Below are 12,826 nucleotides of genomic sequence, written 5' to 3' on the forward strand. Positions count from 1 at the left end.
ATATTTTTCTTCCTATTCTGTGAGTTATCTTTTTTCTCTCTTGTTAGTGTCCTTGGATGCAGAGGTTTTAATTTTGATGTAGTCCAGTTTATTGATTTTTATTTTGGTGCCTATGTTATTGGTGTCCTATTTGAGAAATTACTGTCAAATTGAATGTCATGAATCTTTTGCCCTATGTTTTCTTCTAATGTTTATATGGTTTGAGCACTTAAGCTTCAGTCTTTGGTCCATGTGAGTTAATTTTTGTATATATTAAAGGTAAGGGTCCAGCTTCATTCTTTTAGGTGTGGATATCCTGTGTTCCCCCACTGCATGGTCTTGGCACCCTTGTTGAAAATCAGTTGGCCAGGCTAGGGTTTATTTCTGGGTTCTCTATTATCTTCTATTGGTCTCTGCCCTGTTCTTAGACCGACACCACACTGTTTTGATTACTGTAGTCTTGTAGTAAGTTTTGAAATCAGGAAGTGTGAACCCTCCAAATTTGTTCTTCCTTTTTAAGATTGTTTTGGCTATTTGGGGAAAAAAGTTTCTTTTTAAAGAAAGATTTATTCCTTGTTAGAGCTATATGAAACCTCTACTGTTTGAAAAGATTCATTTTTCTTATAATAATTTTCTGGAACTATTTTCTACTCTTCACTAAAGTATACACGTACGCTGTTAATTACAGAAAGAGTATCCAGATGCAGCCCAGAATTCATTTGTGAAGAGAATGCATTCTCTCCAGATTGACTGTACAGCAATACCTCCAAGCAGGTCAAATTCAGGTAACACCCTATGACTGAAAGTAATGTAGTCACTTGTTTGTTCGTGCATTCACTCCGCTCTCGAGAATACTCTTCACGACCTTATAAGAAACAGAAGAAGCTATAAAATTTAACCCCTGCCTTAAAGGAATTTATAATATATTTGGGAGTGAAGATACATATATTTGAAATAGTAAATAACAGTGCATTCACCAAAATCACAAAGCATCCTGAACATAAGAGGCCTAACATACCTGATAGGGAGAAAGTGACAACTCAGGAACAAGAGGGGACGTGTGTGGAAGCAAGGTCCTTGAGGTCAGGGATGACAGATTGGGAGAACAAGCAGAGAGGTTGATCTCAGATTCAAGGAGGGATACTTTTTTCATTATAACAAAAGGGAAAACAGAGTATAGGATATGGAAGCCACTCAGCTATCTCTTCTAGGGCAAGTTAAGCTCTCGTAAACCCCATCCATCAAATCATGATAATAATTGCTCCTACCCTTACAGGGCTTTTAAAGAATAAAAGAATCCATGGAAGGTGCTTACCACCAAGCTGCTCCTCTTCTTACCTTATAGTCCCCGCATCACGCCAAGGCGACAGCCACCGTCTCTGCTACGACACAAGTCCCTTTCTTCCTTGGTCATTCCTGTGACACTCACGTTTCTGTTGCCCGTTAACATTTCCCCACTGCTCTCTCACCACCATGCATGGACTTCTACGAATTACCTACGTAACTTGTAGGAAGAGGATGGTCAAGTAAATGCTTTTTTGTTCTCAAAGGTTTCAGTATGCTATTCTGAGATACAGATGTATGATGTGGTGCTCAGGTTTTATTTTACTTCTTGTTGCTTTATGAAACTCTTTCCAATGTTGATCATTTCTTCTCAGCCCCAGAACAGCCCAGCTCGCTGCACAGTTCCCAGGGACTTGGGATAGGTCCCGTGGAGGAGTCCTGGTTCGCTCCCTCCCTAGATAATCAGCAGGAGGAGAATCAGCTCAGCTTGCAGAGTAAACTCCAGGAGGAAGCCAACTACCATCTTTTTGGAAGCCGCATGGATAGGCAGACAAAACCGCTCAGACAGAATGTGGCTTATAATAGAGAAGAGGAAAGGAGACGAAGGGTCTCCCATGACCCTTTTGCGCAGCAGAGACCTCATGAGAACGTTCAGAACCCAGGAGTAAAAGGCCTTCCTTATTCTAGTGCAGCCAGTCCTGGTAATGCCCTACATCAATCAACGGGGCTAACCAGCCAACCCCAAGTACTATACTGGAACAATGGATTATACAATCCATTCACTTTTGGAACAAGACCACAGGATCTGGGAACGGCAGGCTCAAGAGTTTGGTATGGGCCAAATCCAAGCCATATGCCAAGCGTGCATAAAACTCCAGTGCCTGAGACCAACCTACTGGGAAACACACCCACCATTCCATTCACCTCTTTCCCATCAAGAGGTAAACAGTTTTTTTAGCTATAATTTTTTTTAAATGTTTCTGAAAATAAAGCAGCCATTAGCTCTGTTGTAGACTCTGAGGTAACAAGGTGAGTTGCTCGTGGTCGTTGGACGCCAGATGCAGTTTGCACCTGTGGGATAGTCTCCATCAGACCACTTGCCTCGGTCTGGGTGGGATTCATTGCAGCTGCCTGCAAATGGTGGGTTACAGGTCATTTTCATTGGTAGCTGTCTTCTGCTCTAATCTGCATCACAGTGGTCCCATTATACCCAATCTCTGATGGAAGCGAAGGTCATTGCTTGTGTTCTTTTACTTGCTTGCTGTTTTCTGAAGGTTAAGAAAGAAGTCTTGGATATTTTAATTCTTACCTTATATAGGCCAAAGACTGTCATTTGTGATGAAACCAAAATGTTGGGCTACCATCACCACCATTTATCTCCAGAGCTCTTTTCATCTTCCCAAACGGAAACTCTGTACTCATCAGACCCTAATTCCCCACTCCTCTCCCCCTAGTCCCTGGTAGCCACCGGTCTACTTTGCATCTTTATGGATTTGACTACTCTAGGGTACTTCTTATAAGTGGAATCGTACAGTCTTTGTCCTCTTGTGACTGGCTTATTTCACTAAGCACAATGTCCTAAAGATTCATCCATGTTGTAGTGTGTGTCAGGATTTCCTTCCTGTTTAAGGCTGAAAACTATCCCATTGCCAGTAGATAACACATTTTGCTTATCTGTTCCTCTGTTGATGGACACTGGGTGACTTCCGCTTTTTGGCTGTTGTGAACAATGCTGCTGTAGACATGGGTGTATAAATATCTGTTTGAGGCCCTGCTTTCAATTCCTTTGGGTATATACCCAGAAGTGGAATTGCTGGATCTTAGGGTAATTCTATTTTTAATTTTTGAGGAACCTCCATACTGTTTACCACACCATTTTATATTCCTACCAGCAGCACACAGGGGTTCCAGTTCATCCACATCCTTGCCAACACTTGTTACTGTTTTTGTGTTTGTTTTTTGTAATAGTCATCCTGATGGATGTGAGGTTGGTTCAGCTACATTTTAAAGAAGAAAATTTCAAAGGTTGGCATAGGATAAATAATTTAACTTATGCATCTGGAGTAAAGCTCTACCCTTTTACCATGTTGTATTTATTTCTCTTGCTTTCAATCTAAATATACTTACCTGTGTGTTTCACTCGATTCAGATGAGTCTGTGAAATGTGCCATATACAACAGTGCTGGCATTCAGGTTGGAGACCATAATTATATGGAGATTGGTGGAATGAATTCAGTGCTACCGGACATGAACTTGAAAGAAGAGCCAGCTTCTAAGTACCAAGATATCTTTGGTAAGATGCCCTTTAAGGACCCATTGTCTAGCAACCTTGAACTTTCTCATTGTTTAGAGGGATACAGTGGAATCCTGAAATTTCTCTGATTATTCTCGCTGAAAGTTGCCCCATGTTTTCTCTGTAAAGTGTCTCTGTAATTTCCATATAATTCCTTTATGATTTATTTATGTTTAAGAAGGGGATAAGTATAATATCTAATTGACGGATTTGTTACGAAAATTAAATGAGTCAATATGTACGAAGAGCTTAGAACCCTGCCTGGCACATAGTAAGATCTGTGAAAGTGTTGAACACATCACCATCATCATCGTCATCGTGATCAATATCACTGCTTAGACCTAGGAGAGGTAGTTCCCTCACATCTTCATCAAAAGGGGTTCTGAAAAGATAGAAGACTATTCCCTCAACAGCACCTCTGTAATAAAAACAAGAGAGCTTTCTTTTATAGGGTTCCACTACACAGGCTCATAACATGAATCCCAAAACACAACCTGGGAAACACGAGCATGAGGCCAAAACAACGGGATTTAAGAACCCAGCTTTGTGATCAACCCCAGGATTGGCAAAATGTTTCTATCAAGGGCCGGATAGTCAATATTTTAGGTTTCACTGGCCCTGAGGTCTCTGTTGCAACTACTCAACTGACATTGTAGTACAATACTAGCCACAGATGATATGTACGTATGTGCGTGGATGTGTTCCAATAAAACTTTATTTACAAAAACAGGCAGCAGGCCAGATTTGGCCCAGAGGCCATAGTTTGCCAATCCCTGGCCCAATCAATTTGAAGAATAGTCCCCCTTAGGAGGTTCGTAACTTTTGGGGTGACACAGGTACCTTTGAGAATCTGATGAAGGGTCCCTTTCCCAGAGAGGTATTGACAAAATTTGGGAAATGTCATGGGAGGTTTTGGGGTTGCTGACATCCAGTAGTGAGGACAGAAGCTGCATTATGGGGAGCTAAGGAAAGAATGGGAGTTGGGGGGTTGAGTGTGAGATGTCGTTTTCCTTATATTCAGCTTATTGGGGTGAGATGAGGATCAAGGAAAGTGTGTGTGGTGGTGGTTTTCTACTTTAATTTCTTTTTGTTATTTTTATGAAGGCCTAAGGAGGAGGAACCAGTAGAAAGGGAGGCTGTGGCTGTAGGAGAAGAGAAGGTAGCACTTAGGGTAGAGGAGAGAGGAGTCCCAAAATAGACCTTGAAAAGTAGATACCTCATTCCGTAAAAGACAAAGGAAGGCATGGTACTTGCACGAGTTCACACTTGATGGTCTCGGTTTCCCTAAGTAAGAGGAAAGTGAACTGTTGGGTGCAGGGGATCAGGAGCTGAATGACCTTGATTCTAACCAGATATAAGTAGACAATGCCAAAAGGAACAAAAATGGTGTTTTGCCTCTTTACATCAGGAAGGTCTGATATTAACAGGGCCACTGGCTAAGGTTGTATAGAACAGCCTGGTAGCCAAGCAGGGCTTTTATTCCCAAAGCCATCAGCTGTGGCTCAGAGAGGTATCTGCTAGGAGGAAGAGGTTCTCTGTGGTATTCACTGAAACACTCCAAATGGGCTTCCCGACAGGTAAAGACTCACCTCACGGGTCAACAATTCTATAATTAAATTATCTTTTTTACTGTCTCCCAATACTCTTTATACAGGTTTTTGAAAATAGAATGTTCAAATGGATTGTAGCCTGATGCCTTCTTCTCTTTTCTGTTTGGCAGAAAATGTCACTAGTCTGACAGATAAACATCTGGACCCAGTCAGGGAAAATCTGGGAAAGCAATGGAAAAACTGTGCCCGTAAGTTGGGCTTCACTGAACCTCAGATTGATGAAATTGACCATGACTATGAGCGCGATGGACTAAAAGAAAAAGTTTACCAGATGCTCCAAAAGTGGCTGATGAGGGAAGGCAATAAGGGGGCCACGGTGGGAAAGCTGGCCTATGCGCTCTACCAGTGTTCCAGAATAGACCTTCTGAACTATTTGGTACATATCAGCCAGAGCTAACTCCAGAAGGGGCTTTGGCAGCATGAGGTAATCTCCTCACCTTGTGAATACGTAACCCACTGAAAGTGTACTGCCTCAGATCCTTCAGCGTTCTTTCCTCACTGATACAGGTTCTCTGTCTGCATAAAAATCTCCTGCATTCCATAGCTGGAGAATGGGAAAGAAATCTGCAGCAAGCAACCTGCTAACCAGGAAGACCTAGTAATGGCCAAGACCCAATCCAAAAAGAAGCCTGTGTTTTGAAAGGGAGAGAGAGATATTTGAGGAAGATAATTTTCTTTCAGTTCATTCCATAACCTTCAACAGTGCCATTCATTTAATTTCCTGGAGTTTTGTTCCAGCAAGAAAAAAAAAAAAATCCGGGGACGTAAACAAAGTCAACTTTTTTATTTTATGCTCTCTTCTCCACGTAGGCTCCTGTTATAACCAAAGTACGGTGAAATTGTGCGTTCTCCTCACCTAGGTTTTTTCTGGTATTCTAACCACAGTTCATTCCAAAACTATAAGGTCTGTTAACTTCAGTATCAAATGTTGTGTCAGTCACTACAGGCTTCAAGAATTACATGCAGTCTCCACTCCATAAATTACCTGAAGGGATTTTAGGGAGTACTAAAACAGAAAAAAAACAAAAACAAAAGAGAGAGAGAACAAAAATATCAGAGTTTTCCAGGCGGTTGTTGCAAGAAATTGCTGCCAGTTGTGACTACATCAATTCTTGATGCAGTTTTTAAGTTCTTTCCACTTACACTTTCCCAGCCTCTCTGCCCTGCAGAGGGAGTGCAGGGGATATGGATCTCTTCCCACCTGGCTGGGACTGGAGTCTCAGGGCTGATCACTGTTGAGCAGCTTCCTCAGGTTACCCCAGGATACTGTAGAAATATTTTCATTTTTTTCTGTGAGCAGCTGTGATGTCAAAAAAGGACGCTTTACAGCCTGATAATGGTGCCTCTGACACCCAGCCTTTCAAAGCCCACTCGAAACTCAGGAATGAGTGAAAGGAACCAGAAGACTAGAAGACTGGAGGCAAGCAGGCCATCCAAGGATCACTGCCTGCACTTGGCTAAACAGACAGTGTGTGTCCTTGTGCTCTGCCCTTCTGGGAAGGAGGGAGAGAAGGATGCAGTATGGTGACTCTGGATGTCAGAACAGATTCTTCCATCTGGTGGGCTGATAACAGTATTGCGGTTCTGATTCTAAAATCCCGCTAGCCCTAGCTGATACACACACACACACACATACACACACACACACACCTACACCTATACCTGGAGTAGAACTACAAAACAGAATTTCTCAACTTCTGCACTATTGGCATCTTGAGCCAGATAATTCTTTGTTGTGGGGGCTGTCCCGAGCATTGTAGGATCTGGATTTCTGAAAGTATCCTCTACCCACTAGATGCCAATAGTGCTGTTCTCCCCTCCTCCTGTCCCCAGTTGGGACAAGCCAAAATGTCCGGAGACATTGCCAGATGTTCCCTGGAAGGGCACAGTTGCCCCAGTTGAGAAGAACACTGCTACAAAGTAATGAACCTTGTGTCTTATCCACACATATCCAGGCTCACTACTTAGTTACCACATAGCATTAGATTACATAGACCAAAAGAAAAATTGGATGGAGGAAGAGTCCCAGGCTTTGCTAGAAAGGAGTGGGCGGATGATTGCTTTTCTAAATGTATCCCTTGTACCTCTGTCCTAAGTGTTTAAATTCTCTAAATTCCAAAGCAATTGAATGATTCATGTTAAGAGGCAAAAATGGTATTTTTAATGGACTTTTAAAAATAAAATTTTGTACCTCAAATATAAGCAACTGAAATGATGTGTTTGTATAAATGAAACCGTTTGGGCTTCTCCACTTAAGTTGGCATTTCCTGTATGTACTCTTCCCTTTCACCGTCCTGCTATTAGCAGGCAAGAGGAAGCTGATAGTAAAAAGAGGAGAAACTTCTGGACAGCTTTTTGGCTCTCAGGATGCTGCCTTGAGAGTCTGCAGCCCCACTGTCCTTCAAACATGGTTCGGAAGGCTTTCCTTCAGCCCCCACTCTCTAAAAACTGGGCTGAAAAGAGCCCAATTTCTGTCTGAAGAGTTTCAATACAAGAAAATCAGTTGGGCAGGAAATCAATTAAGTGAGATGACATGGATACAAAATGAGAAAGAAGACTATCCCTACTTGGTTCCACAGAAGATACTCAGACCCTAAGGTTTCTACTGTAAATAACATCCACTTGCAACTCTTGCAGCCTTGTGAAATGAGCAGATTTTCCACTTGCTGTGGTTTCCTAAATTTTGGAATCCGAATTGGTTCCAATGGGTTAGAAGGCACCCCAAAGGAGAATCCTTGGGAACCGAAGAAGCAGCCTACGAGGCCACGCTCAGAAAAGTAAAGAAGGTCCATTACCAAATCCCCCCCAACTCCCACGTGGCATCCCACGCAGGATATGTCAGAGGTTCCCGTGTGTCAAAGCGACCAGAGGCGTCCCTCAAACAAGACATTGCTATTGATCATAATCCTGCCTTCCTGTGAAGGCATTCCTGCCTTAAAAGGCCCGTAGGACGGATGCCGGCGTCCCTCTCCTACCCCATCGCATCCTAGGCTGCCGATGGGTGCCTGGTGAATGGACTGGATGTTATGCCTTGAAGGTCGTGCCGTGAAGGTCACACCTTATTTTATCTTGCCTTGAAAGTATTTTACCTTGCCTTGAAGAACCAGCTGTTTTTAACCCATGGAGAAAACTAGAAAAGTTTAACAAGGGGGAAATTACCAAATTTTGTAGCCTAAGTAATTAGTAGAGGACATTGACAGGAAACAGTAAAGATAGAAATCCATCATGGTCTGAGCGACATTCCAACACATGTCCTTACAGCCAACTTCCCTAGGAAACGGTACCTGGTTGGGTTTTAGTTCAATCGGGTACTGGTTTCGGCCGGCTCTCAGGGGAGGTCCCGCGGCCAGAAGTGGCTAGACCGGGAATGTGGAGGGGATCGCATTAGATCCATCAGGAGGAAACCTCACACGGGAGTCTTAAGATTGGCAGCCGTGCTAGTCACTTAGGTGGCTGTCCCGTGCCCAAGACAGATGACTTTGTATAAGGACAGCAGTAAAAAGAGGGCATCAAGTTTCTGGGTCTTATTACCATCCTGGCCAGGGTACTAACTTCCAGTCAAAAGGCAGGCTTTTTCCTCCCCATAGAGTAGCCATGGGCTAGAGGATTGCGGCCTAACCTAGCGACATGAAAGTGTTCCAATAAGACCGTACTCCTTGAAGAGCCCCTGAAATGACAGTAAAGGAAGAGAGAAAGTACTCACCAATTTTGCACCGAAGCTCAGAGTCCGGCTGTAAAGACTCAAAGCCCCACGTTGGGCGCCAAATGATGAGGACACGGAATACTCGTGAGGTTCAGTGGGGTAGAGTCCGGAGCCGACGACCAAGAAAGAACTCTTGAGGTGTCTTTGGTGCAAAATTGGTGGTTTATTAAAGCACGGGAACAGGACCCGTGAGCAGAAAGAGCTGCTGCACCGGGGTTGTGAGGGGTGGCTATTATATACCATGGGGTTGGGGGAGGTAAGGAAAAAGGGAGGTTGAGAAATATTTTCATATGTTAAAGAAGACTCACAGGATACTGGAGACCTTGCCATTGTCAAATTAAGGTTGTTTTTCCCCTCTAGTAAGACATTAACATAAAGATAGTTGGGAACTTCCCGGAGGCTGCAGATTATAAGGACATTTAATTGTATCTACATTCCCTTCCGGAAGCTAGGTTAGTGATAGAAATGCTTTGTTCTTGTAAACTGCTAAGACATTTGTAAACCGAGGCAGACTTAAGTCTTGCAGGATTGTGGTATCTATAGGTTAACTATTTCTTTGTCCTTTAGGGCAGCCAGGAGTGCCTGAGGAATGTCACCTACATCCCGGGGAGGTGGGGGGGGGGGTGTGTCGCAGGGCGTCCGTTTCTTTGTCCTCAGCTTGCCTTCTGTTCCCTCATCATCACGGTTTACATTTTAAGTGTACTTTTATTCATCAGGTTTTAGTGTTTTAGGAGTAAGAAGTGAAAGATTAATGATTTTTACCCATTGCAATCAGGGCAGGGTTAATGCGCAATTTCACTGCAAAGGACTGAAGTCAAGAAAAACAACAACAAAAGAACAAAGCAAAGCAAAACATTAGGTGTCTCTATGGTCAAGATTTGAGAAGTATCTGATTACAAAGAAATCATTGAAGGCCTAATGCTATTCCAGTGAATTCCATAACAAATAACAATCCAAGTACAGGTTGTGAAATCAAGCAGCCTTCAATTCTCATCTGCCACTCTTCAGCTGTGCATGGAGGGCCTGCTTCCTAACCTCTCTTAGCCTCTATTTTCTCTTCTAGAACTAGGGCAATAAAGTTGATGTCAGGATCAAAATAATGCATCATAAGGTGCCTGGCACAAAGTTCTTTTTTAAACTGCACGCTAGTGTTACACCTAAAGGACTAGTTCTCAAGTGTGCACTTAAAAATCAGTTGTGACACCAATAACCTAAAGCCTCACAGTGCTACCGTTTTTGCTTCTCGGTAGGATAACAGGTTAAAATTGTACGATTAGTTTTACTCTCCTGATCTCTGACCAGAAATCCCAAATCAACGTCTCAGGGAAAAATAAGGAAATGTTGACCCACCAAAGGTTTCTGAAAGTCAGATGATAGTAGTCAGCTAAAACGTATTTGTTTCCTTCTATGCGGGAAATTGATGTGACACATTTATGTTGAGAGAATGTTTTTGCATAATCCATCTTTAAGCCAGCCTTGCCTTTATTGCTCAAGAAACTCAAAGGGCTAGTGGGGAAACTGCAGGTATCAGAACTTTCCATGGCTGTAACACTTTAAAAAGCACTGTGTATCTGGGACTGTTACAATACAGGGGTCTCATGGAGGAGACAGAATGTAATATGCAAGGAAGCTATTGCTATCCTGAATAATTGGAGCCAAGGCTAACCAGTGACAGTGAGGCCAGTTATTTCCAGCTAAGGCACAGCGGTAGCCAGCGTTACAGCGGTAGTTTTTTCTTCACTGAACTGTGAATTGCAGGTAATGTTTATAACCCTTATAAAGCTTGAATTACATGATCTGAAGAAGAAAAATATTTTGTGATAAAATACAAATAAAATTTACCATCTTAACTTTTAAGCAGATAGTTCAGTGGCATTAAGCACACTCACATCATCGTGCTGCCACCACCATTTCCATCTCCAGAACTCCTTTCATCTTACAAAACTAACTCTGCACCCATTAGACACTAACTCCCCATTCTCCCCTCCCCCCAAGCCCTTGGCATACCGCCTCTGTACTTTGTCTCTTTGAATTTGCCTACTCCGGGTATCTCATATACATGAAATCATACAGTATTTGTCCTTTTATGACTGGTGTATTCACTTAGTATAATGTCTCAATGTTCATCCATACTATGGCGTATGTCAGAATTTCCATCCTTTTTAAAGAACAATATTCCATTATATGTATACACAGTTATACCTTCACCCCTCCAATGACATTTGGGTTGCTTTCAACCTTTTGACTGCTGTGAATAATGCTGTGACCATGGGTATAAATATCTTTGAGACACTGTTTTCAATTCTTGAGGGTATAGACCCAGAAGTGGAATTGCTGGATCTTACGGTAATTCTAGGTTTAATTTTTTGAAGACCCACCATGCCGTTTTCCACTGTACTGCACCAGTTTACATTCCCACCAGCAGTGCACAGGGTTCCAATTTTTCCACATCGTTGCCAATACTTATTTTCTGGGTGTGTGTGTGTGTGTGTCAATAGCTATACCAATGGGTGTGAGATGATATGAAGGAAATTTTTAATTGCATCATTCTTAGAAGCAAATGCATTTCATCCCACGGATAGCAGCCAGCCTGAAGGCCCCTTCTCCATCCATCCCTCCCAAGCGCCTCCTCACCACCCACCCCCTGAGAGATGGGAGGGATGGGCGGATGTGGCCTCGCTTTCCTGAAGGGACGGGTCTCCGTCGGTGGCGACGCGTACGACAGAGCCAACTGGGACGTGCTCCTCGAGAGCCAGAGCTGGCACCCCGAGAGGAGACGATCTGTGTCGCAGTACCCGTGGGACCCTAAGCCCCGTTTCTGTCAAGGGTCAGAGACATTTCAGCTGCCTACGTGGCCGAGCACCTCGGCGTGACGAGGGTAGGCTGGCGGAACGCGACTAGTGAATCCATCTCCCCGCGGAAGTCCCGGCGCCTGCGTGTTCCCGGGCAGCCGGGCGGAGCGGGTCCTCGGCGCCTGCGCGTCTCCTAGCGACTCAGCGAGGGGGGCTGGAGCGGCGGGCGGGGCGGGGCGGGGCGCCGGGGCGGGGCGGGGCGGGGCGCACGCTCGCTCTCTGGCGGCGCTGAGGAGCGGTCCCAGGACGGTAGGTGGAGCCCGGCGCTGGCGCGCTCCCGGGGTTGGGCGCCACCTGCGATCATGGCTGCGCCGCTGAGTAGCCAGTGTTTGCGGCGGCTGCAGATCGTCCTGTCGATTCTGAAGCCGGGGAACCAGGTCCCCCGTGCCGGGCCTGCAGCCGCATTCGGGTAATGGTACCCGCTTCCCTCCGGGAGCCCGCGCGGCCAGGTCCGCGCTCTGGGGGGGCGGCGGGAGAGGAGCGCGCTAGCCGGGGGGGCGGGGCAGGCTGGGCAGTGAGGGCAGCGGCCGTGGGTACAGCGTCTCCGCCGTCTTGCCCTTACACGGCGACCCGGAGCCTGCCCCACGTGGGTGCACGGGAGGCGGTGGAGCAAACCTCCACCTCTGCTCCTCCCGGACTGAGCACTTCAGCCACTCATCGGTTTCACTTCTGCGACTGGAGCCTTAAAGAGCTTGGGTGATGGAGTGCAAGCCCTTCATTGTGCAGACAGACGAAGGAGACCCAGGGAGGTAACGTAATCTTAGCCACACTCTCAAGACAGAGATTAGAATCCCAAACCCTTCATTCTTATTCGTTGCTCTGTCCAGTCTCTTCACACCTTCAGGGCTCTTATCTCTCATGCTTCTTATATCAAAAGCCAGCCTGAGAATTTCCGTGACCTGTTAGCTCTCACAGTCCCGGGTACAAAGTCCTTGCGTCGTCTTCGTCTTTTTTTTTTTTTTTTTTTTTTTTTCTGATTTTGAACTTTAATGTGCAAAAGAACCACCTTGAGCCTCTGGGATAATTCAGAATCCTTGGCCTGACTCTGAGGTTCAGATGTAGTCGGAAAGGCGAACAATCTGCCTTTTTCTTTTCTGACTCCCTA

At 44.7% G+C, this 12,826-nt stretch overlaps 2 protein-coding genes across 14 annotated transcripts in view; both read left to right on the forward strand.

Moving 5' to 3' along the window:
• The window catches only part of RIPK1 (receptor interacting serine/threonine kinase 1), a 40,986-nt gene extending 33,623 nt beyond the window's left edge, over positions 1 to 7,363 (forward strand). For 7 of the 11 annotated variants that reach the window (XM_048225664.2, XM_057304779.1, XM_026511388.4 and 4 more), the window contains 4 exons: positions 668 to 764; positions 1,638 to 2,204; positions 3,413 to 3,556; positions 5,277 to 7,363. In XM_048225664.2, coding sequence (XP_048081621.1) covers positions 668 to 764; positions 1,638 to 2,204; positions 3,413 to 3,556; positions 5,277 to 5,563 — 1,095 coding nt within the window. In that variant the 3' untranslated portion in view covers positions 5,564 to 7,363. The remainder of the gene's footprint in view (positions 1 to 667; positions 765 to 1,637; positions 2,205 to 3,412; positions 3,557 to 5,276) is intronic. The other 4 variants (XM_057304776.1, XM_048225667.2, XM_026511392.4 and 1 more) reach the window with 1 other exon arrangement.
• A 4,596-nt stretch (positions 7,364 to 11,959) lies between these two features.
• BPHL (biphenyl hydrolase like) overlaps positions 11,960 to 12,826 on the forward strand; it is a 36,031-nt gene continuing 35,164 nt past the window's right edge. The window contains exon 1 of one of the 3 annotated variants that reach the window (XM_057304842.1): positions 11,960 to 12,130. In XM_057304842.1, coding sequence (XP_057160825.1) covers positions 12,024 to 12,130 — 107 coding nt within the window. In that variant the 5' untranslated portion in view covers positions 11,960 to 12,023. Of the gene's footprint in view, positions 12,131 to 12,229; positions 12,471 to 12,826 lie in introns of those variants that run through there. The other 2 variants (XM_026511398.4, XM_044388724.3) reach the window with 2 other exon arrangements.

This window comes from Ursus arctos, unplaced genomic scaffold (genome assembly GCF_023065955.2).
Source record: "Ursus arctos isolate Adak ecotype North America unplaced genomic scaffold, UrsArc2.0 scaffold_31, whole genome shotgun sequence".
Lineage (NCBI taxonomy): Eukaryota > Metazoa > Chordata > Mammalia > Carnivora > Ursidae > Ursus > Ursus arctos.